Source organism: Epinephelus fuscoguttatus, linkage group LG6 (genome assembly GCF_011397635.1).
Source record: "Epinephelus fuscoguttatus linkage group LG6, E.fuscoguttatus.final_Chr_v1".
Classification (NCBI taxonomy): domain Eukaryota; kingdom Metazoa; phylum Chordata; class Actinopteri; order Perciformes; family Serranidae; genus Epinephelus; species Epinephelus fuscoguttatus.
The window spans coordinates 30,752,431-30,778,783 of NC_064757.1; the positions used below are offsets into that span (position 1 = coordinate 30,752,431).

Genomic DNA, 26,353 nt, shown 5'->3' on the forward strand with positions numbered 1-26,353 from the left:
TGTGTGGTGGTTAGCACTGTTGCCTCACAGCAAGAGGGTTCCTGGTTCAATCCCAGGGTGGGGGAGGCCCTTCTGTGTGGAGTTTGCATGTTCTCCCCGTATCAGTGTGGGTTTTCTCCGGGTACCCCAGCTTCCTCCCACAGTCCAAAGACTTGCAGGTTAATTGATGACTCGAAATTGTCCGTAGGTGTGAATGGTTGTCTGTCTCTATGTGTCAGCCCTGTGATAGTCTGGCAACCTGTCCAGAGTGTACCCCGCCTCTCACCCAATGTCAGCTGGGATAGGCTCCAGCCCCCCCATGACCCTCAAGAGGATAAGCGGTTAGAAAATGGATGGATGGATGGATGGATGATTTATCTATTAATTGTGAAAACAATCAGCAGATTACTTGATTATGAAAATAACTGTCAGCTAGTCTGTAAAACATCACATCATCCTTGATGTCATCAACTGTCAGAAACCCAAAAATGCTCAATTCACTGTTATATAAGATGAAGAAAAGCAGAAAATTCTCACATTGGACAACCTGGAATAAAATGTTTGATAGTGTTGAAACAATAAATCCATTATTGTAATAGTTGCGGATTATTTTTCTTTCGATGGACTAACTGATTAATCAGATAGCAGACATTGTTGCTCATTTGTAAAAAGTTGAGACTTTCTTACTTTTATGTCCCTATTTTATGGAGATGAGACTGCAAACCCACTCAAGAAAAGTAAAGAGATTCTTTAGTTTGAAATAGAGTGTGCACAAGTTATTTATGGCCTGTTTGCTGACCATGTACTGACCAGATGACCCACAGCCAACATCATTAAAAAAGCCATTGTATTATCACACTCATGAATATGGTAATTATCACAGACATTAAGATTTACATCCGCAGAAGTTTGCTTAATCTCCTCAAAGTTTAAGTTGCCTTGTTTCTGAGCTGCAGGTTGTCAGAGTAACACTCGGTCTCAGTCAGCTGTAGCAGCGTGATGGATTAGCAGCACTGAGTCAAGGCAGGGCAGTTAAGTGTTTTATGATGCAGAGAGAGGCCATAATAATAAACCATGTGTGACTTATTGGGTCTGGATGCTTCCGCGACATCAGACGACAGGTGTGAGGTGGGGAAGGGCTGGGCCTCATTATTCACCACTGGAACGGCGTCCTCATTAGCATGAATAAACACCACAACTCTGTAATGTTGTACTTATTTTACATTTGGTGTACGCAAACAAATCAGTTTAAGGAAATGAATCAAAATGAATTCATTAAAATAAATACATATACTGTATGTTAATATCATGTAATACATAAATGCCTACATAAATAACTACTCATAAAAACGAATAGTATGCTTACATATGTTAAAGGAGCAGTTCACCACAAATCAAATAAGCATATTTTTCCTCTTAGCTTTTGTGCTATTTCTCAGTCTGGATTGTTTTGGTGTTAGTTGCAGAGTGTTGGAGATATCAGCCGTAGATATGTCTGCCTCCTCTTTAACACAACGGAACTAGATGGCACTCGGCTGGTGGTGCTCAAAGCGCTGCAAAAGTACATTTACAAAACTCAGCAGCAATGTCTCTTTCCAGAAATCATGACCTAGTTACTGAGGATAATCCACAGACCTTGCTGTGAGCAGTTTCATGTAGGAACCATTTTCTTTCTGCTGAACTACACCCGGGCAGAAGGAAGCGTGCATCTGCTGCTAGCTCACCTAGCACCAATGAGAAGACGCAGATGCAGTGATACAGCTGGCAAGTATAGTTCAACAGAAAGAGACACTACTGTTGAAATTTTCCACTGGGTTTTTTTTGACGCTTTGAGCACCACAACCCGAGTGCCATCGAGTTCCATTATAAAAGAGAGAATGGAGATATCAACACTCAGCAACTCACATCAAAAACAATCTAGATTGATAAATAGCACTACAGGTAAGAAGAAAACAGTTTAGGTTTTGATTTGAGGATAAACTGTCTTTTTAATTGTACTTCGTAGATGTGTTTTGTGGCACAATCCAAATAGGAATTTGCTCATTTTAAAAGGAAAAGCAGGCAATCAAAGGAATCATCACTGCAAACAAAGACAAATCTCTGTAAACAGCAGCGTTGATTAAAACAGTGACTGGGCTAATCAATCAGACAACTGGCAATCACACACATGAAGACTAACTGGGACATCCTGTTAATTCCAGTCAAATACAGAAATTCAAATGAGCAGTGCTCCTGTGGGGAGAAGTTAGTCTCAGTGCTGATGACACATCCGTGTGCATCGAAGACGGACATCCACGTCTGCCACCAGAACTCTAACACAACATGCATGTGTGGATCAGAGACTGTGAAGAGTCTCAAACGCCACACATAAATGTAACTTATCCATACGTGTCAGGTGATCCATGCACTAAAGGAAACCTTTAAATATTTCTATACATTTAGTTTCAAAAGGAATCGTTATTAGAGTGATGAACTTGAATTTGGAAATTGATAAGCAGAGTATTGACATTTGCTCTTAGCTTATTCATTACAAACTGTTCATACTGTTAGTGTTTATTTTTTTTTTGTTTTATTTCTCAAGGTCCTCCTCCTTGTATACAAAGCCCTCAGTGGGCTCGGACCAAGCTACATTGCTAACTCCCTTGTTAACTATTTCCCTTCTAGAACACTGCGATCATCTGCTGCTGGTTTACTGAAGGTTTCCAACAACATCTGAAAGAAAACTGCGGATGCAGCCCCAAAGCTATGGAACACTATAGATATCAGGGAAGACAGCTACTTACATATTTTAATAGGAAAGCTAAAGACATACTCCACTGTAGCCTTTAACTGGCTCTGACTTTCCTTCAACAGGCCTGAAACGCTTTCTAACTGCTGCAATTCTATTAAAATGTTATTTATTTTACTTTTACTTATGATTAATGGTTTTAAGATTATAAGATATTGCTGATATTAAGCTATGATTCCTTTCTATGTACTTCTTTTTCCATCTTTTTTGTATCTAAGTGTATTTAAACGTCCTTTTATAGTGAACTGCCTTGTTGGCCTGTTTTATGTTTTTATATATATATTTCATGAGAAGCACTTGGTGCATGTAATTCCCTTTTGTAAAGCACTTTGTTCTGTATTCCTTGTATGAAAGGTGCTATACAGATAAAGTGTATTATTATTATTGTTATATTACTACCATGCATATGTGCATTACTCTGCAGTCTTTACTTTTTGCGCTTCTGTTTAGACGTTAATCTGCATCTTGTTATCTCAGTACTTGTATTCTGTGCAATCACAATGAAGCGTATTTAACTGAAAAATTGCTTTGCATTTATTCAGAATGCTTGGTGTTTATTTGTGGATTGGCAAATACATTTATAAAGACCATAAATTACCCACAAAGTGTAATACACTTTTGTAAATCTTGCTTTTATGTGTGCATTATGAAACCACAGTTCACCCCTAGTTTGACCAGTTTTTAATTGATAGTGTTACTATTGCGACAGCAGGTGAGAATTTTACGACATGTCATACTCAGCTATTATGAGGAAAGAACGATGAGGTGCCAATTAGCGCGTTTACTTTAATGACGAATCCTATAAAAGACAGAAACATCTAACTCAAAGTCTCAGAAGTGAGTAAACACAACACCCTGCATTCTGTTCAATAGGAAAAGCGGGTGAGAAAACATATACACAAAAGGTAGAAAGTCAAAGCTGTAACAGAGGTCGTCTTGAAAGATCAATGGCTGTCGCAGCTTCCTGCTGGCTGCAACAAATTCATGGGGGAGAGACAGATGACTCATGAGACCCAGGCAGGTGAGATGTCTTCATGTTCGGCAGCAGCATAATGTGACTGATGCGTACATGCTGCTTATTTACTCTGTTAGATCTTAATTCCCTTGACTTTGTGAGGGATGCTGTTTGAAGTGTCAGCGCTTAATCAAGTTATAGAGAGGAACAAGTTTTTAAAATCTATGTGACAACTTGCGTGAGCTGCAAACGAACCCTTTATAATCCAAACAGCTGGAATGAATTCACACGAAAGCAGGTCAGTCTTAATATGGATAGTCGGATGTTGATTCTCAATTTAGTATCAAGAGACTATAATGTCTCACTAAACAGTGCTCAGTTCAAAGGGATGAAGCGGTGAAAAAAGTAGGCTATAATTACACAGTGTCTGGGAGAGGATTAATCTTACACTTTGGAAACATGATCAGCTTTAGGTTTAGGCAATGTTCAGAGTTAGAGCTGCAAAACAGAACCAAAAAATCTGCTTTATTCATTGTTAGCCCTTTATTTTATTAGCCTTACCTTCTTTGGGGCAAAGGTACTGTGCTTTAGTTTCTCCACCAGCTCAGGTCCAGCTGTTGCCCAGGTTTGTGAGAACACCTCAGCCTTGTCTGGGTTTACATTGACTGCCTCCAGCTGCTGCTGCAGAGAGGCCGGCTTTACATTATGATACACTGCCTACAGAGAAGAGAAGATGCGTGTTAGGGAAGTAACTGTATAATAAATGCTACCATTAACCATGTTTTACAGGTGAAACTGATCACTATATACAGCCCCATGTACCCCAAACACTCAATATTGCTAAAACACAATAATTCACAATACAACAGTGACCCCTGGTGGAGAAATGGAATTACAATGTGATCCACACTAACACAAACACTACAGACAGTATGACCATTTCTATCTTCCTTCCCATCTATATAGTGAAGCTCTCATCAGATTTCTCCACATATTGACTTACTGAATATATGCGCTTGAACAAAGTATACAATTTCAACCAGAGATATGATCAACTGTGGTAATCTGTCTCTTTTCATAAGCAATGCACATATAAATGGTCTCTTGGAAGCACCTGCACATTCACTATACATAGTAATAGTCACTTTGCTGGATCATCTGCTACATTTTCATTTTTTGTCTCTATTTTGTTTTTGTTTTTCAAGTCATTTTTCTGTAAATGCTTCTGTATAATGTAAACAAACCCCAGGAGGTAAATATAAAATGGATGGAAATGTCTCTGTCTGCACCAAAATTAAATATTTTAGCAGGTGAGAGTCATCATGTTTCTTCTTTCTTATATCCAAAGCAATGGAAATCTTCATACCGGCTGTGGCTCAGAGGTAAAGGTAAACCAATCGAAAGATCAGCAGTTCGATCCTCGGCACCTCCAGCTTGCATGTTAAGTATCCTTGAGCAAGATACTGAACCCCAAATTGCTCCCGATGGCTGTTCAATTGGTGTGTGACTGTGTTAAAAACTGAGTAGCAGGTGGCACCTTGTATGGTAGCCTCGGCCACCAGTGTATGAATGCATGTGTGAATGTGACTTGTGGTGTAAAAAGCGCTTTGAGTGGTCGGATGACTAGAAAGGTGCTATACAAGTGCAGGTCCATTTACCATTTACTTGGCCTCCTCCATCACATCTAATAATACCTAGTGTTGACTTGGGATGTGCATGATTAGTCGACTATCCAATTAAACATTACTCTTGGTACCATAAATACTTATTACTTCAATTATTATTACTTTATGCACTTGCATTCACCCAGTGAAAATACTGTTTCCTAAAGAATTTCCCCCAAAAAATGTTTTCAATAAATGTTATTTTATTTTTCTTTATTGAGTTGCTTATAATGCACAGTGCAAAGCACCACACATTTCAGCTGTATTTAAATTACAATTTTCGTCATTGAAAAATGTGATTGATGATTAATTAATTAATTCGAATGGCTCTTACAGAATACGCAATATTTTTCATGACCATGTTTAAACTTATGGATTAGAATGTGCTAAATTGTGACTGTTTTCAGAGTGTTTTCTTATTTCTAGACTAGTTGGCTAGTCTAAGTTTAAACTTCCTTTTAAATGTGAGGAAAATTAGTTGTTAGGAACACCAGTAATGCTGACAGCTTAAAAATATTGAATATACTAAAAGAACAAAGAGTTTCACACCATGTTTCACATCAGGTAGTCTTGGGTAGGTAGACATATCTGCACAGCTGCGTATGTGTCAGCACTTGAGAAAGACATGTCAGGTAAAATCCCTACAATAATTCAACAACTGTCAGATGACCACCCCTCACCTGCTCTAGTATGAAGGCAGCCGTTTCCAGTACTAGACTGAGAGCCTGTTTATCCAGTGAAAGAGCAGCCTGAAGTTTTTCTTCTTCCTCTTCACTGAATGTCCGCTCTCCCTGTGTGTAAAAACATAATTTGCTGAAAAGATCCTCAAGTAATCATTTTTAAAAACTGAAACATAAATGAAAAGGTGCTTTCTGCTTGAGAACCAACAACTTCTCAAATTAAAAGTGTGAAACAGCTTCATAATATATAATGTGGGTGTCAGAGGCCAGCAAACGTATGTGCAACCATTCAAATTGAATTTAATCTGACATTTGGACAACGACAGTAGAGATATGGTTTTACCTGGTGTGAGTGACAGCAGACATTTTGGCTTGTCAGAGCAGCAAAAGCACAGATTAAACTAATGGCATTCACAATGGATCCATTATAATTAACTGTATTAGGAAACCCTGTTAGAGAGCAATCATGCAGGGATTCATTATTAATGTTATTAGTTACACCTGTGCTTCTCATGCTATGAGATGTCAAAATGTCTATTACATTGTATATTATTATTAAACTAATGTGTATGGTATTACTTTCTCTTAGCAAATAAAAAGACTGAACTAAGCAGACAAATTGTTCTCTGAAGAAATGACTGACACCCTCTGACAGCCTGCTAAGTCTTGTGAAAAACCAGCATGATCAACAGGGCCAGGCATGTGTGTGCATTCATTACAGCCGAGTGTGACTGATGCTCCAGTAAGTCATTATGCATGCACTGCTCTCTCTGGCACTACAGCTTTACAGCAAAAGCCTCGAAAGCCTCTTGTCTTTGGCACGGATAACACTGTGCAGTCTCTGTACCTTCAGATGAAGCTTTTGTATGATGCGTGAGATCAGCCTGGAGAACTTGTTCACATCAATCGCATTGATGAAAGTCACCGCTTCTTTTATGCTGTTTGGGAGGAACAGATGTGAGCGTTAATGACAGCAGTGTAGAAAGCACTCAGATCTTTTAGTTAAGACACAGAATCAGAGTTTGCTGCGCAAGTATGATGTCATACATGAAAGGCATGTCACACTGGCTGTCAGCGAATTTCAGAGGTACCTCTATACATTAACAATAAACACACATAGACTATAAACACGTAGCAGTGACAACACACACCATCAGCAGACAATAATGTTTTGCATCTATTGCAATATCCAGATGGTAAATAAGAGCATGAGTGCAAGTGTGAAAAGTCCACAACGGCCTAAAATAAGGTTTTGTGTACATAAACGGGGCGCTGCTCGTGTGGCGACCCACAGTTCCTCCCCTGTTCTGTTATGTGGGGGTGGGAGGGGTGGGTTTTCAATATTTGTAGTATTTTTTTTTTTTTTGTATGTTTTTAGTTTGTAAAACGCTTTGGGGTTGCATTTTTGATGTATGAAAGGCGCTATATAAATAAAGTTTGATTGATTGATTGATAAATGTGAGTGTAAGGGTATTTTGCATGTGCAGACATATTAGCTACTGCAGAGTAAATATAGTGTATACACAGCTATTTCACTAGCTGTAATCATGTGCATTAAAAACTACAGTAGTGATATCTCAGAGCTTATATACACAATCAAAAAGGAGCATTTGAAATTTTACAAAAGTCCAGTTGGAGCTACAAACACTGATGTATGTCAACCAGTTCTCAAGGATGGGGGATTTTGAGCCCAGTTTGTGCATCGTATATAATGATACTGGTTTAACAATTTAGACATTTGTTTCTCAATATATACATAATTTCCCTATCTTACCTTTTCTTGCAATGCCATACACTCTTGACTAATTTCCTTATAATATTATTTGCTTTAATCAAGCATAAAAACTGCTACGTCCACAAAAGCTCTCATGCAGAATAATTGTGACCTTTAACCCCAGTTTGTGATTCCTGTTTGTACATTTGACACCTTTACAATCACATATACAAAGTTATAATCACATTGCATGTGTATTATTATATTATAGGGGGTGTGGTTGCCAAATTCTGCTGCCTACTTTAAACCTAAAACAATACATCACAGTCACAATGAACTGGGAACACAAGTATAAAACAGTCTCTCAAAATAACTTGTAATTAAACTATTTGAGACTTGACTTCAGCTTGATTTCCTTCTGAAATGTAGCCTATTGCACAAAGTCTTTCGAGAAGACAATGCTCAATTTGACTGCCTATATTTCAAAGTTTGACATTACTTCAGTATAGCTACTTCACTGCTATCTACCATAATGCTAGCTAACATATAATACATTGTGAATGGATGTATTAGAGGAAATGTAAATTAGGCAGCTACTGTACATAAATATTTACCCCTCAAACATCACGAAAATCTGACAAAAATAAAGATTATGGCGATAGCAGTAAGATGAGTCATCCCTAAGCTAGTGTACTGTCTCTGCTGATGTAAATTTATGCACCAAATCACAATATCGATAACTTCGTGTCTCGGATTTTGGCTACAGGTAGCTGAACGTTATCTATCGGAAGGATTTATTTGCCTCTGAATTTAATAAATAAAAGCTGCCCACCTCTGTGTTTCTTTTATAAAAGAAGTCATTGTTATCTGCTGCTTTCTGCAAATGAAAAATGAAGAGTGTCAAAGCAACTGCAGCATCCTCACTCTGTTGTCATTCCTACTTCCTGATGTCACGAGACGACTCACGTGACAGTCAAAGCTGCGCAATAATACGCAGTGAAGAAGAGGCTACAGAAATATTTCTCACTCAAAGAATTGAAAATAAAAGCATAAACGTGTGTCACGGTTGCATTGTAACCCAACAGTGTCGAAAATATTTTTGTATCAGCAACAACTGGATTCGTTACAGCGTAACGTGCGTAAAAGCTGCGCATAACGAAAGTGTCTGTTACAAGCGTCACTACGGAATACGCGTTGGACAAACAGAGCTGGCAAGAAATGCGCAACAGAAGAAGCATAATTACTGTTCTGCATGATTTGAAAGGTATTCAGTTGGATAATCTGCCAGGTTATTAAAATCCCATTTGTCAAGTGTTCCTGCTTTCTTTCATGGTGATAATTGAGTTATATGTGTTAGTAATGTAATACTAAAGGCTCATTAGTTTCTCATTTTCTAATAAGTGATCAATAAGCCACCTGCAGTCATTAATAAAGTGTTTATAAAGTGTTAACAGTGTGAACTCGGTCTACATGTAATTCAACTACTAGTTCAACTGCATTTTGCATTGGTTTGCTGGTAGTTCAAATACATTTATACTTTTATAGTTACTTTTTTTAAACTCTTTTTCTGTATATAACTGAAAGCACAAACAATGTGAGGGTATAAATGTAAAGGAATTCATTTTGTATTTATGTTATATCAGTGCTTATTTACTGTCATTGAACCCCCTTGGACCAGAATTAGTTCTAAGAATCGGTTTATACTTTTTATTAACATTAATATTTATTAAGTGTGAATGGTTGTTTGTCTCTATGTGTCAGCCCTGCGGTAGTCTGGCGACCTGTCCAGGGTGTACCCTGCCTCTCGCCCGATGTAGCTGGGATAGGCTCCAGCCCCCCCGCGACCCTCAAGAGGATGAAGCGGTTAGAAGATGAATGAATGAATGAATATTTATTAAATTTCTGCATGTTATTTTAGAAGTTACCTGACTAACTGAGTAACCCTGCCTAGTGCATTCCTCCCTCCTGGACTCTTTCTGGATGGCAGATGTCTTACTGATGACTAAACTAGACTAGACCAGACTATACTAGAATAGATCTTTATTGTCCACCAGGGGTGGTTGTGCCAGGTCACCAGACACAAAAGACACTGTACGTTGTACACAAACCCACCCCTGACATTTCCTGTATTTTTCCCACAAATAGTCGAGTATTTTATTTTTTGGCTTATGTATGATCAGCAAAAAAAGTAGCCGATTTTTGTAGTGAACACAATAGATTTTTTTAATTAATCTATTTATTCTGTTGCTTGCATGTGACTTTTTGTACATTTTGTTATTATAGTACAAAAAAAGTACATTGTAAATTTGATCATCTTTTGCAAAACAAGTTTGAACTACTTTTTCTAGGTAGCTTTGATTAAAACTACATTTCTCCCTAAGGTGGCTTTGCTGTTGCTCATCTTCTCTCAGTGATAGCTTGCAAAGCTATGCTGTCAAGGTAGTTTCCTCCACACTGGGTGTTAACAAACGGATTATCTACATACCTTTTCTGGAAATATGTGCAGATGGTGAGACAACTTGCAAGGAGTTTTCACAACCCAAAATGTGTTCATGTTAACTGCTTATAACTGATCTATAAAGCATTAGTGAATGACTTATTAAACATTAATACATTCATCAGTTACATCTTAGAAACTATTAAAATAAGGTCACATTATACAATGGTAAAGTTTACTCGTGTCACTACATGGTCCTCATCTTAAGTGATAACCATCTACATGCAGTCGTGTTAACCAGATTTTTATAAGTATAACATCACCAGTGATGATGTGACGTGCTGCACCTCAGGACATTTTGTTAAATGTACTGTACATTTTTTACCCAAGGACGGTAAGGCATGACACACCTTACTCTGACTTTGACTGGCTTATCTTGACATTCAACCAATCTCACTCCTCTTGTCTAAACCTAACCAACCCAGCCAATGAAGGCCACCACGTTCTAGCCTAACAGAGGTATAGAATAGTGTCATGCCTTCACCATCTTCAGGAAAAAAGGCATATCAAATACATATTGACAACATTATATAACAGTTATAATAAAAAAACGACAAACAAAAGGTTGAGTTTCGACAGTTTATTATGTTGAAAAAAAGAGAAAAAAGTCATGCACAGATTAAAATTAAGATACTTATTCATTAAGACATGATAAATCATTTAAAAATATTTTGCATACAAATAAGAAAAGAAAAAAAATCATTTCAGCATATATATCCATATGTCTGTCACAGCATTTCTGTTATATAATTACTATTCCTTGCACTGATTCTACAAATGAGCTGTAATGTGTGACTTTCAATACTGTGGCAGACCTGTTTCAATTTGGTATTCAAAATAGTTTCATGCTCTCTCCTCCACTGATTGATTTTGACTCAAAACTTTAGCTTTCTCTTTTAAGTAAACAGTTGAGTCAGTGAAATCATTTCAGTTGCAAATTGACACAGATCTGCATTGTAGCAGCTGAACGTCAAGGGCCAACCTCCAGCGAGGCAGAAGGAATGTACCACAAATAAATAAATACTTCAATTCCCCTTCCAGAACAGAAAAAAAACAGGGAAACATTCCTTTTTTTTAAACAGGAAAAACAAAGAGATAACACCAGAACAAGGAGTGTCAGATCACACAGTACCTTCAAGATGTATAGTTTTGATAAAAGTTAGTAATTTGAGGTTTTGGTAAACAGATTGCATCACGGTAAACATTGGCTGACACCTGCAGGCTCAGGATCTCGCTGCCACTATTTGAAGGAGGGTAAATTTGGCACTTTTATGCTGATATCACCAATGTTGATGTTTCTGGGCATTTCCGGGAGGTTCATGTTCTTTACAGCTGATACGGCACGAGCAGGCGCTCCTGCAATACCGGCCTACACACACACACACACACACACACACACAAACACACACACACACACACACACACACACAACACACACATGGAGGGTTGATAAGATACAAATCAGTGAATCAAAAAACACTTTGTACACGACAACACACTGAACAGTGAACACAGGACACATACACACACACACACACACACACTGTGCTAAACAGAGTACTAGACACAAACAGTCAACTGCTGACAAAATGCAAAAGCACTGACAGCTACTGAGACAAACGACATGTGCAAATGTACATTCAGATGCCTTCATAGCTTCATACGCACATGCATTATTTGGTTCTATAATGATTTACATCACAACCAGAGCCAATTATGAATCAACTGTGAGGAGGACACGATGTACTAGACCATTCACTAATTGTTATGTACTGCAGTACTGGACATTCATCAAATGGACAAAAGGCAGCATTGCTTGGAAAGTGAACCCACCGGACTCTTGAGGACCGATAGGGGTAAAAATGCAAGGAGAGAATTGGGTAAAGCAGAAAAATGGATTTGGATATGAAGACGGAAATGATGTGTGGATAGATAGGTATGTATAGAATGTGTGTGTCAACAATATGTTAGCCGTAATAATACAGGTGATACTGGACTTCTAGGGGGTTGAACTACTTCTACAAGACTACACATGACTGTAGCTACCTAAGTGTATCTTTGTGAATAGAGACTAATGTGCCATTTGCACATCTACAGTGTTGAACTACTGATGGCATGAGGAGGTTGTAAGTCTAGTAGTACTTAACTACAAAGGGAAATCTATTCTCAGGGACAGAGGAGGCACTTCACTCTAACACAATGAATCTCAATGTGAAACTGCGTAAGAGCAATTTAGCGTGTTTAAGGTAGTTTAGCTTTTTGGAGCAATAAAACACATCCGTGGAGAGTGAATGACTTGATGTTTTCGTCTCAAGTGTGAGCAGACATTTGAGAATCAGTGTGGTTAGAGATCCCCCGACTGAATCTTTAGCAGACAGACCCAAAAATGACCAAACAGGCTTAAACCACAGAGAACTGTATGATGTCACTGACGCTGTTAGAAACACAGTATAGCCTCGTAAATCATTTAGTGATATGGCACATGTGAAGAATGTCTGGAATGTGGGTTTATCCACTTCACTTATTTTCACAAGGTTATTTCAATGGACCGTTTGTCTTGTGGGGCATTCCTCCCTCTGCCAAGAACCAAGGAGACTTGTGTTAGAAGGAAAGATGACCGTGGCGTTAGTCGAGAGGAATGCTGATCCAACACACGGGCGCAGCATTCGGGAGTCAGACTCGAGATATTTTTTACCTCACAGTGGGTAGCCTAGAGACCCACTGTGCATGTCCATAATGGTGGGTTGTTAATCAAACGCTGGGTGACTAATATGTACAGGAATAGTAACACCAGCTGTGTAACACACAACAATGGCTTGATTCTATGGTTCATGTAAGTCAGAGAGGCTGAACAAAGGGCTTGAGCAGCACCCCATCTCTTGTCTGTGAGGGCAAAAAGAAAAACGGGATAAAAAAATCTACAGTTCAGGGTTGTTATTGTTGGCTTATTGTAAACTACATATAATTTAGAGGGTGTGACCTTAAAGGCATGGGTCATAATTTGGGGTGATAAACTTGCTTGCTTTTTAGCCACAGACTATATAGATAATGGACAGTTACCATGACATCACCCACTGGTTTGTGGATGGCGGTTTTGAGGCCTCAAGTTCAGCATTTCGGCGTTGCCATCTTTTTTTTTTTTTTTGGAGCCAGAAGTGACCATAGTTGGATAAGAGGGTGTAGAGGAGCAACTCACAGACTGCGATGCCTTGCAGACTCAAGCAGTCCCGCCCCGAAATATGTGTAACTTTGGGCCTCAATAAAATGTAAACAGGCAAGTAATAATAAATATTCAACCCCCCCCTACAGTTGTCATGGAGGTTGAAGTTAACTGTAGAGAGCAAAATCATTTTTTGTACCAGGCTGTAAACATGTTTATTTCTGCTGTAAAGTGGGGCATCTGAGGGCCTGTGTCCACAAAACATTTTCTTCTGAGCGCCAATATCTTTTTTGAATTGTTCACAAATGAGGAGAGAGCGTATGCAGCCACATGCAGCTGCCTGAAGACAAAAATGCTGCTCTTTTTTCAGAGCGTCCAGCTTTTTTTGTATGACCACTTCGAGCGTTTTTAGTTTAAAATTTTTGGGGCATCAGTGGATTAGTGGTTAGAGCAGGCACCCCATTTACAAAGGCTCAGTCCTTGCTGCAGCGGCTACGGGTTCACTTCCGACCTGCAGCCCTTTGCTGCGTGTCACTCCCTCTCTTTATCATTAAAGGCCTAAGAATAATCTTAAAAAAAATTCTTGAACCTTTTCAGCTGGTGACGTCACTGCTGCTGCTGTAACTGTATGATATGTCAGACAGAAACTGTCACAACAAAGACAGAAAAGCCCATTTGTGGGAGCAGATCATCCAGACACTGATGGTGAGCATTGTGCTTTTATCACCATATGCACTGTAAGCTTTTTGTTAACTGTGTAATCAATCCTCTGTTAATGTAGCATTACATTAGCTTCCTAGTTTGCATAAGTGTCAAGATATTGTTGTCATAAAAAAACATAGTAATGTACCCACATGTAGCACGTCATTAAAAACGCACTAGGACCGTTTTTTTTGTTTTAGGTTTTTTTAATTTAGTGCTGAAATAAAGCACCCAGGACCCTACTACCGCTTTTCTGCTCAAGAAAAACGCTATGTGGACACACCATAACTCTCACCAAGACAGCAAATGAGCATATTTCCCAAACATTAGAGTACTCCTATAACACAATGCACCATGAGACAAATCTCATTAAATCATTAACAAATTTTCTAAAATTGGGTTGAAGAACTCAGAAGCTAATTTGAAAACCGTCCTTTAAAATACAGTTCAAGAAACTTAAAAAACAACGGATAAAAAGAGCTGTGTAGCCTCTTAGGCCTGTTAGATTTATATTTCTTTAAACTACAGTGGGTGGACGGTATAATAGGTACGCCTGACATTATGTATAACGCACTGCCACAAACTACAGCTTCAGAAATTATCATGGAGATGAACAACCACCTCTCTGACACAGTCCCATCAGCAGTTCAGCATCACAAACCAATATAGTATTTATTCATCCATAGGTAAAGATTGCATTATGCTGTCAGCATTCACTACTGGTGACATTTTTGGGTCTGCCATGAAAGATCCCTACTGTATGTTAGTGACGTCAGTTTGCTATTACATGAAAGGCCATATGGTGAGACTCGAGGGGGGCGGGGGGGGGAGTAAACTTCAGTTAAGGTTACAGTACTTGGTTGTAAATTTCGCAGTACCTGTGTCTACCTGTCCTGCCTGGTAGACTGAAAGATAAACGTCTGTAAGGAGAGAGCAGAATGGAAAGAACTAGACAGGGTCAGGAAAAAGAGGAATGAGGAATGTTAAAGCAGATTAAAGTAATTACAGTTTATCTCCACAGAAAAAAGTGATAGGACCTATCATAGACCACATCTTATGAAGACAAAAATGATCCAAACTTTTGTCCATGATTATCTTTAAAGCAAAAAATAATTATGTTAATTGAGAGAGTTTGATGGAAAAATAAATCTAATGCCACTTAATCAGCCTTTAGCCAGTCTGGAAGGAGAACAGCTCGCTCCTTGTTCCCCAGACACTGCCCTATAAATGGACAATGTCATTTTGAATTAGCATCAGTGTGAAAAACACACTGCGGTCTAGGGTAGGTCCAAGAGGGAAAGACAGAGCAGCTCTGATGATTGTAGAACAGTAAAAGACTCTGCTTACAGAACATCAATCGAAAAGAAGAATCTGTCGTTAAAAGCACACAATGCAGGTCAGATTATTAGAGAAAGTGTACTTTGTTAACACTTAAATTCAAATGTTAGAGCACACAATTGACGTCAGCCAGTATAAAAACCTGACAATGTAACCCCTCACTTTGTCGTGTGAGCAGCAAAACATAATTTGTACAACTTAATGTCAGCGTTTCTCATTGCAGAAAGGACTCCCCAAAAACATTGCGTCAATGTTTGGACATCATCGCAGTGTAAGCAGTTTAAAGACAAAGCCAAATCATTAGTGCAGTTTAGTTTTTAGGACTTTCAGAGGCTAAAATCCATATTATGTAAAACAGAAATGATTTCATGAAATTGTCTCTGGCTGTCTGTCTGACTGAAACTTTCCGATAAGTAAGTGAATGTTTTATCTGCTAGCAGAAGCTGTATGGGAAGCAAAGCAATGTCCTTGCATAGAGCAAATATCTGAGCAAGGACACTGGCTTATAAATGTAGCAAAACATACTGGAGAAGCATTTCCTCTTAAATTAAATGAAATCCACATTCTCTTGTATCATAATAAGAATGTAAAACAACCAGCCTGTTTTCATGAGTATTATGTCAGATCTACATGATATAACTATAACATGGTGACTGAGAGATTTAATGGTCACAGATTCTGGAGATGCACTGGACGATGGTAGTGTTACGTCTCCGTAATAATGACAAAAGTGATAATGCTGTACTTCATACTGAGAGGGGATACAGAAGAGGATATGTTGAGTCTTGACCTGTGTTGAGAGCAGTGCAGCAGCGAGAGGAGAGGCCGAAAAAAAGAGCACAAACACTCAAGAGTAGGTAGGGAGCATCCGCAAGGTCACTGGAGAGTAGCATGCAGGGTGCAACATGCACGCATGCCTGCATACTGTTTACCTCAGAGAGTACTGGAGGTAGAATCAAGTCATACATACAGTGGACGCGGCAGAGTCAGGCTTACCTCAGACTTCTCCATCTTGTTCTGGGCATCCACCTGTGTGATGATTTCGTTCATGTTGGTCTCCAGGACCATCCCGCCCATCACCATCTCCGCCAGAATGTTGTGGACCTGAGGAAAATAGCAAGTGAACATATCTTAACATCATTAAACAAAAATAGAAGTTTTCAGTCATAGTGATTTGCATGTGTTTTCTTCTTCAGCTTCCTCCCACAGTCCAAAGACATGCAGGTTAATTGGTGACTCTAAATTGTCTGTAGGTGTGAATGTGAGCGTGAATGGTTGTCTGTCTCTATGTGTCAGCCCTGTGATAGTCTGGTGGCCTGTCCAGGGTGTACCCCGCCTTTAGCCCAATGTCAGCTGAGATAGGCTTCAGCCCTCCCACGACCCGCAAGAGCATAAGTGGTTACAGAAAATTAATAAATTACATCATAGTGTTATAAGCAGATATAAGGACATTTTGAGTGTTTAATAATATATCAGAGTGTCTATTTGCACCCTGGTACACGCCGGTCTTGGATATTCTATGACATTACACTGATAAATTTATAAGGAAAACTAACAAATGTACTACTAGAACATCAGGTGACATAGTGTAAAGAGCGACACTGTTCATGGAGAGAACAAGGTATGACAGATGAATAGATTAAACTCAAGGCTTTGAGTTTGAGGAGACTGGAGTTTGAGTCCTGTGTGAGCCTACGCTGGCTTATTAATGTTAGACTTTAGTACATATGTGTACTGTATATGAAAGGTGCCTGCGATCGGTACAAGATGATAACCGTAAATATCCTTATTGTCTTTTTCTTGCCGTTCTCTGCCTGACACTGGGCCACCAGCGCTATTTGGATGTTGAGGTAGGATGTGTGCTTGTGCAGATGTGCCATGGTAACATCAAAGTAAAGGCAAATCTTCAAGTTCGCAATTTGTATTGATGTTTCTACTTTGGATCAATAATATTGGATCATTGATAACTGAATCAATATATCAATCCAGATCGACGCATCATTACACCCTTACTCAAAACCCAAAGATACAGAGGACAAATAAAAGCTCAGATGAGAATGTTTGGCAAAAATAGTTGCTGATTAACTGATTAAGTGATTAATCAGTTGAAGGATTAATACTGTCAGCTCTAAGTTGCTCATAACACCGAAAAAAAAATATAAAGTCATTCGACAAACCAATGATGACTGCACAAATTGCTCAACTACAAAATCTGGGAAGTCACTGAAAATCTGATAATGTCACAACAGTTCACATATCACAGCACAAGACACTCAAGTCATAAGAGAAGCGTGACACTAGAATATGAGGCAGTAATAACCCAGGCAGAGGATTACAGATAATTTCTATTCTCTAAGATCAAGCAGTTTTATAAATATGTAACATCACGAACATCAGATTCAAAACACTTCCTACCTTGTCTACATGGAAAATTAAGTCAAGCTCACAGACATTCTCAAAGCATTTGTCCAGCGTTTCCACAAATACCTAAAAATGGAGAGAATATATTGTTAAAAAAAAAGACTGAAAGCACACTGCCAAACACGGTGACAGATACACTACAGGTGTTCCAGGCTTTTACCTGGATTAAGTCTAAAATTCCTAGTTCACTCTCTGAGGAGTCCACACAGAACACAAAGTACAGTGTAGCGTAGTGTCTGTAGATCAGCTTGTAGTCTGATCCTCCAATCAACCTGAAACACAGGGGACAAGGAAACATCACACCAACACCGTCCTGACTGAGTGAATACATTACACCATCACCTCATCACTGACTACAGCACATTTACAGAGGATCTCCTGTTGTGACACAGAGACAACAAAGACAACATCAAGAGAGAAACAACAGGAAGTTTTCAGTCATGAGTCAACATAGGCAAAGACAGGAAATACGATAAACCAACATGAGAAGATATGAAACTTAGTGTTCGAGATAGTGTCTGTTACTGGCCTGAGTCACAGGAAATGATGTAACCCTTCCAATCCTGTGCAATCACTCAAAGGGCAATATGAACAAAGTGATTTTTGGTTGATATCATTAAGGATACCAAAAATATTAATCTGGTTCGATACCTGCCTAAATATATCAGTGCTGATATTGAAACAACACCATGGCAAAAGTCTCAAACATCAGGAAGGGTAAAGAAACTTAAAAATTTGTTATGCTCGGGTGTTTGCCAAACATCGCCCATAAAGTCAGAATCACAGCCTCCGACTGGTCGACAGATTAACTGCTTTCAACCTGAAATATCGTTTAAATAATTGCAGAGGACATTCAGTTTCGGATTTATTATTATGGATTTTCCAATGTCTCCAAAAAAAGACACTGCAGTCCAGGGCTGGATTACAAAGCTTCCGAAAGGGATATAATCACACCGGAGCCCTCGTTCCGTATCTCATACGCAGCGGTCCAGGGATGTTAAACATTAGTAAGTATACGCCATGGTGAGACAGACTAGTGTACTCAGCTCAGCTAGAGAAGCTCTGCTTGTGCAGTTTATTTTCAGATGATGTTACATTAGACATCACAATTATTTTTCACTTGCCCAATTGGACGACTGCATGAGGCATTACACAGAGTTTATTTGCCCAGGGCGAGCAGAGCCCTGCAGAGTGCACGCACGCACACACCACTGTTCCACTGCCGCACAGCAATGCAACTCATAGGAACTCACAGAAATTCTTAAAGTACAGGCCAAATAAACCGAGCAACATTAGATGTGATACTACTAAGCAGTTGTCTAACATTTATTGTGCACTATAATATAATATCTTTATAACCATGTGGCTTTGGTGTCACTGTTTAAGGTGACAGAGACGGTTGAGAGGGAATGAGTGCAATAGTATGTGCAAGCGGAGAAGTTTCGCCAGTGTAAAACAACACCTTGTTAGTTCCTCATTCCTGAATGACAGAACTTGGAACAAACACTTTTACTACTAACAGTCATTCATAAAGCCCTTTGAGCTTTCCTTTATTGCGTGAAATGTTTCATGTGATGCTGCATCAGAGTAAATGATCTACTTGATTATTCACTTCCATTCCAATTTAGACACTTGCTCATGCACGAGCAGGCCGCACTTACATTCCACCTTCTAGGAAATTACAGACGTTCTCATCTCTTTTCGAGACCAAGTGGAAGGTTTCCCTGATGATCTGTTGCTCTGTGTCTTCACTCTGCAGGACAAATGAGGAAACAGATTGTTACAGAAAAAGATGGTAAATAATGTGTTGTTGGTGCACTTAATTGCCTCCAGTGAGCCATTTTATTACTTGTAGCCAGAAGACAGGGCTGGCAGGTAAATTAATGGTTTTCCTCGCCTCTCTTTTTCCTCAATACATATATTAGTTCTGGGTGAAAAGGCATGATTTATATACTAAGTCTTCTTTTTGTCATATCTAAACATACACTAGTGCCCACGGGCTACACAGGCGATGATGTCATTGCATAAGCTGAACCGAGGCAGGCTCATCTTATTGTTTGCTAATGGATGAGATTCTGTTTAAAACCTCAAATATCCTTGGGCATGTTTGCAAGCACTAAAAGGCTTAAAGAGTGGACTCATAGTTGGAGATCGCCTGATTTAATAGGGGGGCACAGTCCCACAGCACCAAACCAGGTTCAAGTTTCATCTGGTTTATAAAAGTCAGACTTCTGCATTGGGTAGTTTTTGTGATTTAACTTATTTTAGTTGATGGAAATGTTGATGAAAGTGCACATGCAAGCACTCAAAAACAAATGATCTTATCTAAATCCATAGTCAACGGTGGTTAAAATCTTGTTGCGTGCAGCTGTGACACTGAGCAGGCCTCACCAAAGGGTGTGAATGTCCTCTCAGGGTGCATAACAGGTCAGTGAGCATAGGGAGAGAAGAGGTGGCCCAGAATGCAGCTGGCTGTAAGGCTGTATCAGTCATGTGACTCGTAGCATGAGACGAGCAGCGGCACTGTCCTCACAGTTTAATGACACAGACTGAGAAATAGCATTTTAAAACTTGTCATTAACATGTTGCTGGTGTTTAAATGGGTTCCTGTGCCCTTCTTTAACTGTGAGAGATTTTATATTTGAAGTTAAGGGCGTACAGGTGGCCTCATGGTTAAGACTCATACAATATAATCTTGTGTGATTCAAAAAATTAAATCTGGATCAGAGTTAATCCAGTATGGATATCCTATATTTTGCGATTCCAGATCAGATCTTACTTTTGTGTCGTTTATTCAAAGCAACACTGAAGTGGATCACCCTGATCCAAATACAGACTTTTCAAGATTACCAAATCTGGATAACCAGTGCGTTAAATTAAACTACATATCTCAATGTAGGCTACTAGCTATGCAAAGAACAACAGGTAAATATGGGGCGTGGGGTCACACAAGGGTTTTTATTTTTAAAGACAGTAAACAGCATGTTTATCAAACTACTTTTGACTGTGTCATTATAATTCATTTAAACTGATGAATGAAAGGTAAAATTCAGTAATTTGTTTGGCACTGAAGACTATTTGGGCATTATTTATGGAAACCAAAAAAAAATTTTTTAACTTAACTGTAATGAAAGGCTTACTAGAAAGCCTTATGTCAACTTCATATACAGCCCCAAAGTAAAATAAAAACAGAATACAATGATTTACAAGTCCTTTTTGACATATATTCATTTGACCACAGTACAAAGACAAGATATTTGATGTTCAAACTGATATATGTTATTGCTTTTTGTAAATATACACTCATTCTAAATTTGATGCCTGCAACACATTTTAAAAAGTTGTGAGGTGCATGTTTACCACTCTGTTACATCACCTTTTCTTTCACCAATACTCAGTAAGTGTTTGTGAATGAAGGAAACTAAATGTTGAGGTTCTATAAGTAAAATTTCTTCCTCAAGATTCACAAGCAGGCCCCCAAAAATCTGACACAGAAAGCATCTTGAAGCTGGCACTGCAAACAAATGCTTCTCCAAGTATTAAATATATTTCAGTTAGCGTGTTCAGTACTATTTTCCTGTGTCATTCCACTTAATTAAAAATCATTTTTATGGATTAAAATGTTACAAAATCCTTATCAGTGTAGTTGTATTTAGTGAATTCAAATGTCTGGTCTAAATTTAATGTGAAAAGCTGCATTGGGAATATGTTTGATGAAAAAAAAAAAATCAACGTGTTATATACTTATTTCCCCCACTGTGTGTCGAAAAGGATTTGTAAGTTATTGCATTCTGTTTTTATGAACATTTTACACACCATCCCACCTTTTTTGAAATCAGGGTTATAATTTATCACAGCCACTATTAAACAAATCAATCCCATATCTGAAATCCAATCAGATTACTTTCAAACAACTGGGCCCAGGGGCTTTTGTTACATGTCACATCCATCTCTCTCTCCTGTCCTGTTTGCTGTCTGTATCCTCACTGTAAACTCTTGTCATCACTTAAAACTACATTACAGTGCATTATAAACCATTTATTCAATGTTTATATACTGCTTATGGGTTCTGAATAGGGGGATTAAAGTGAAGTGTTAAACAAAGATTTGCAGCGCTAACATCGTCACTCTCTGTACATATTACATTTCTTTATACAATGAAGCACTGCAGCCAACACAGCACTGTAAGTCCATAACTTAGCTTAAACAAACTGACTGCTATAAATGATTCTCACAGCTAGCAGCTATGTGTGAAACATTATATGCTGCGAGCCAGTAAGCTGACACCTCCTCAGCTTTTAATATAACAGATGGTGTCTTCTGTCTAACATGGTATAATCCGATCAATTTCAATTTATCCTCCTGAAATACAAAGACATCCACATGCAGCTCAATTAACAGATACTGGAACATGTTTAATGAAGCAACACTGTTCTGCCTCATAATTTTAAGTGAAGCGAGTAGGCCTGCACTTTTATAATGTTTACAAGTCCCATCACTGTTTCCCAGAGCCTAAGCTCACATCTTTAAATGTCTTGTTTTACTCAATCACAAAATTAATTGATAATGAAAATACTTGTTTGGTGCAAGCCTATCAAAATCCAAATATTCAGTTTCTTAACACACCCAGTGGTGAATAAAGTGCTCATTTGTTGCACCTCAGCAAAAGCAGCGAACAGTGAAAACAGTGAAAATAATCTTACAAGTAAAACTCCTCTATTCAATATTTGACTTAAGTACAAAAACAAATTAGCATCAAAATAAAGTACCAAAACTAAAAGCACTCAGTATGCAGAATGGCCCATTTCAGAAAAATGTGCACTACATTATTGGACTATAATTATAAATAACATTAGTAAACATGAATGACTCTCTCCCATATCCAAAAACTAGAGTGCTAAAACTCAAATTTGTGATGTCATCAAGTATAAAGTCTGCAGCTGCTCTATAGACAATGGATTGGGAACGATGTTAATGATGACACAGATACCCCTTTTCCATCCATGGAGCAGCGCCACACTTTATACTTGATGACATCACAAGTTTGAAACTTTCTTCTCTGGTTTCTGGCTTTTAGGGAGAGTAAATCATGTTCACAAATATTTATTGTCCTTTCACAGGGAATGGAAATGACATACTAGAATTTTTAATTTAGGTGGTGCTCCCCTTGAATATTGCAGCTGGTAAAGGTGAGGCTACTTTAACATAATGTATTTGTTTGTTAAATTTTATATTAGGCTATTAATCTGAATCTGAAAAGTTACTAGCAACTTAATTCATCAAATAAATGCAGTAATATAGTAAATGAGTAAATTTGCCTCTGGATTATAGCGGAGTACAAGTATGAAGTAGCAGAAAAAGTACCTTAAAATTGTACTGAGGTACTGTTAAACTTAAGTGAAAAGCCTGGTCCCAGTTAAATGTGGCAACACATTTTGACAAATAAACACCTGTCTTAATTTGACACCTGGTCTGGCTGCCATGTAGTTCATGTTTATAGAAGTTCTTTGGATATATAAAAGCCGCTACACATTGTGAGCTCAGTTAGATTCTCTATAATTCAATTGTTCAGTTCATTTTACTAAAACCACAACTACCAAAGAATAATGCACTCAGATTTACCAGCATGGTAAACAAGAGATTACCCTGTTATGTATTTATATTCCTTTAGTCTGTAAGGGTCCTCAGATCAAGAGAATCAAAAGGGTTTTTCATAAAAATTAATCCAAGTTGTGAGTATGGTTTGAACAGGATCAAGTGGTGTTGTGTGTGTATGTCGGGTGCTGTAAAAGGGGTGTCATAACTCTCTGATGTGCTGTCTTTCAGTGCTAGATCATTATTTGCTTTAATCACTGAAACTAACAGGCCTATATTTGGGACAGGCCTTTAATTCCTTTCACACTACACTGTTGCTCAGCAAAGATCAGGAAATAAAATCAAACTGTTTATTCAAACCTGTATGAATATTACTTGTTTAAAAATTAAGCTTCGGATAATATATGAGCCATGAATCATTTATTGCATTTAACTCCAACAGACAGCGCATCAGAGATAGAGGGTTACAGCACTCGAGGTTTGCAGCACCTGACATACTGCCACAATACCACTTTATCCTGTTCAAACAATACTCTCGACAAAAAAACCCTTTTAATTCTTTTGATCTGAGGACCCTTACAGACTTAAAGAACATAAATAACTTACAGGGTAATTAAGGAATGGACACATGATTTGAGGCAGCCCACAACCCGCTTTTAAGTTTGTTTATTTACTTTATTAATCCCCCTGAGGGGAAATTCAATGTTTTCACTCTTGCTTGTCAATTACACACAGGTCCGAAAGACACACACATGCACAAACAGGACCTATACATGCACAAAGTGGGGAAATGTCAGGGTGGGGGGGCTGCCCTTGGTGGGGCATCCCGAGCGGTTGGGGGATTCGTTGCCTTGCTCAGGGGCACCTCGGCGGTGCCCAGGGGGTGAACTGGCCCCTCCCCATATTTGGTCCGGACGGGGACTCGAACAGACGATCCTCCAGTACCCAACCCAAGTCCCTATGGACTGAGCTACTGCCACCCCAAAGATCTTCTATCAAAAAAATAAACTGCTTGGCGACCAGACCAGGCGTCTAATTGAGACAGGTGTCAATTTGTCAAAATGTGTAGCCACACCAGGCTAGTAAAAGGGACCAGGCGTTTAAATGGGAGTTTTACGGTATGATATTATTATCTGAAACCTCTATTTTTTTTCACAAGTAATATTCATACTGGTTTAAATAAACAATTTCTATTTCCCAAATTACTGAGCAACAGTTTTGTGTGAAAGGAATTAAAGGCCTGCCCCATTTCGACTCCTGTCGAAAATATAGGCCTGTGGAGTTTAGTGATTTAAGCAAAGCTATCAACTGAAGTTTTGCGGTGGGCTCCATAACTTGTGTAAATCCTCAATCCACACATAAATGTTCAGCATTTCAGTTGAAAAATGCCTCCAATTATTACCTGATAATAAAATAGTTGTGTATTAATCATGCTGCTTGTTCTAAGTCACCTTGCTATTGTAGCAGCAATATTACAGATGGGGCATGCAGCCAACCTTGAGATATAAATCCAATTATGAGAACAAGCCAACACAGCTCGCCTGGCAAAGGATATTACATAACTTGTTAGTTGCTACCTGCATGGAGCTCATTGGTTGAGTCTCCTGGCAGAGCAGGTACAGTAGGTAACGACACCCTCAGTCAATGGCAGTAAGTGAGCCAGTGAAAGGCTGCTGGAGTGAGCACGAGACCCTCACAAGGGCGTTATTAAAGTCATGTGACACAAACAGAGTGAACTCACCATCACCAACAGCTGGATGGACTAACATGAGCAGTGGGCACAGTGCTGTCCGTACAGGCACAAAGGCAATGTGATAGCCTGGCGTCGGCTTGCACACGTTTAATAATTCATATGTTAAAAAGGACAGCATGGCTCAGGCTGACATCTTATACACCAGGGTCAGTGTGAAACAGCAGCACATCAGGGGGCCGGTTGTAAAGTGCACACACCTTCTCATTCAAACAATTTGCAACAGTGTTACACGGCTGCATTACCCAGCTACATCTTTTTGCATTAAAAACAACATCAAACAAAGTGTCTGAACAGCCACAGCTTTAATTCAACAATGACTTCCGCCTCTCGCGACCTTTACGAAGAGTAAAATATGTAACTGCTACTCACATAATGCTCGTAGAATTTAGACAGCCTCGGTTTCCCATGGTTGTTGAATATTAAAATGGCTTTAATCATGATTGTAGCTGAGCGGAGGAGGGAGGCGGGGGAGCACGAAGGGGTCAGTCTGTCAAAGACTGTTGTCTGTCCACTCCCGTGAACCCAGACCCGAGTGGGACTCACGGCTAAATCCCCTCTCGATTTAAGGTTAATACGGGATAGCTTCGAGCAACACGCCGCTGCTACTCCTCCATCGTCTCTTTGGGGAAATATTCCACGTCAAAGGACCAGTCATGCTCTCCTCCTCCTCCTGCTACAGCGGCCGCGATGGCTCAAACCTCTACCGTCCTGCGCTGCACACGTCACAAGGAAATACAGTGATTAGGTGTGTTTGTTTCTGAAGGTGATACTCGGAGCGTCCAGGCGGTGGCGTCATAACACAAGGTTCACCAGGATTTAATGTTTCATTTACATTCACATATATTATAAATAAAAAAAAATCATAAATAATAAATAAAAAGCTAAACAGACAACAGTAAATACAATTTGGCTAGATAAAAAATGACCAAAAATTAGAGCTAAAGCACATTTTTTGCTAGAGTGCAATATTATAATTATTATCCTTGTAATAATAATAATAATAATAATAATAATTTAATTTATTATTAATAATGTATTTTTTTTATTTTTTTTTTTTCCTATGATTATGAATATGATTCTGCTACAGGATTCATTTGAATGATTTAG

General features: G+C 38.8%; 2 protein-coding genes across 3 annotated transcripts in view; both read right to left on the reverse strand.

Annotated features, from left to right (window-relative positions):
- commd10 (COMM domain containing 10) overlaps positions 1-8,735 on the reverse strand; it is a 77,495-nt gene extending 68,760 nt beyond the window's left edge. The window contains exons 1-4 of the mRNA XM_049579680.1: positions 8,613-8,735; positions 6,914-7,004; positions 6,067-6,177; positions 4,284-4,439 (exon numbers count right to left, since the gene is read on the reverse strand). Coding sequence (XP_049435637.1) covers positions 4,284-4,439; positions 6,067-6,177; positions 6,914-7,004; positions 8,613-8,641 — 387 coding nt within the window. The 5' untranslated portion in view covers positions 8,642-8,735. The remainder of the gene's footprint in view (positions 1-4,283; positions 4,440-6,066; positions 6,178-6,913; positions 7,005-8,612) is intronic.
- A 2,107-nt stretch (positions 8,736-10,842) lies between these two features.
- ap3s1 (adaptor related protein complex 3 subunit sigma 1) lies at positions 10,843-25,936 on the reverse strand. Of its 2 annotated transcripts, none has more exons than XM_049579169.1 (6): positions 25,616-25,931; positions 19,560-19,651; positions 18,059-18,170; positions 17,893-17,964; positions 16,474-16,581; positions 10,843-11,646 (listed from the first exon to the last, which is right to left on the reverse strand). In XM_049579169.1, exons 1-6 carry the CDS (start codon positions 25,682-25,684, stop codon positions 11,518-11,520), a joined length of 582 nt encoding a protein of 193 aa, XP_049435126.1. In that variant the 5' UTR covers positions 25,685-25,931; the 3' UTR covers positions 10,843-11,517. The 2 variants fall into 2 exon arrangements, with proteins under 2 accessions (XP_049435126.1, XP_049435127.1); XM_049579170.1 differs by lacking the exon at positions 10,843-11,646 and adding an exon at positions 11,655-15,059 and having other exon boundaries at positions 25,616-25,936.
- Between the last annotated feature and the right edge of the window lie 417 nt (positions 25,937-26,353).

Bases quoted from the DNA above. Each gene is read 5' to 3' on its own strand.
- ap3s1 (XM_049579169.1), bottom strand. From the start codon at position 25,684: ATGATTAAAGCCATTTTAATATTCAACAACCATGGGAAACCGAGGCTG. The intron at 19,652-25,615 runs GTGAGTAGCAGT...TTTGTCCTGCAG, and splicing joins CTAAATTCTACGAGCATTAT to AGTGAAGACACAGAGCAACA. The intron at 16,582-17,892 runs GTAGGAAGTGTT...TATTTTCCTCAG, and splicing joins TAATTTTCCATGTAGACAAG to GTCCACAACATTCTGGCGGA.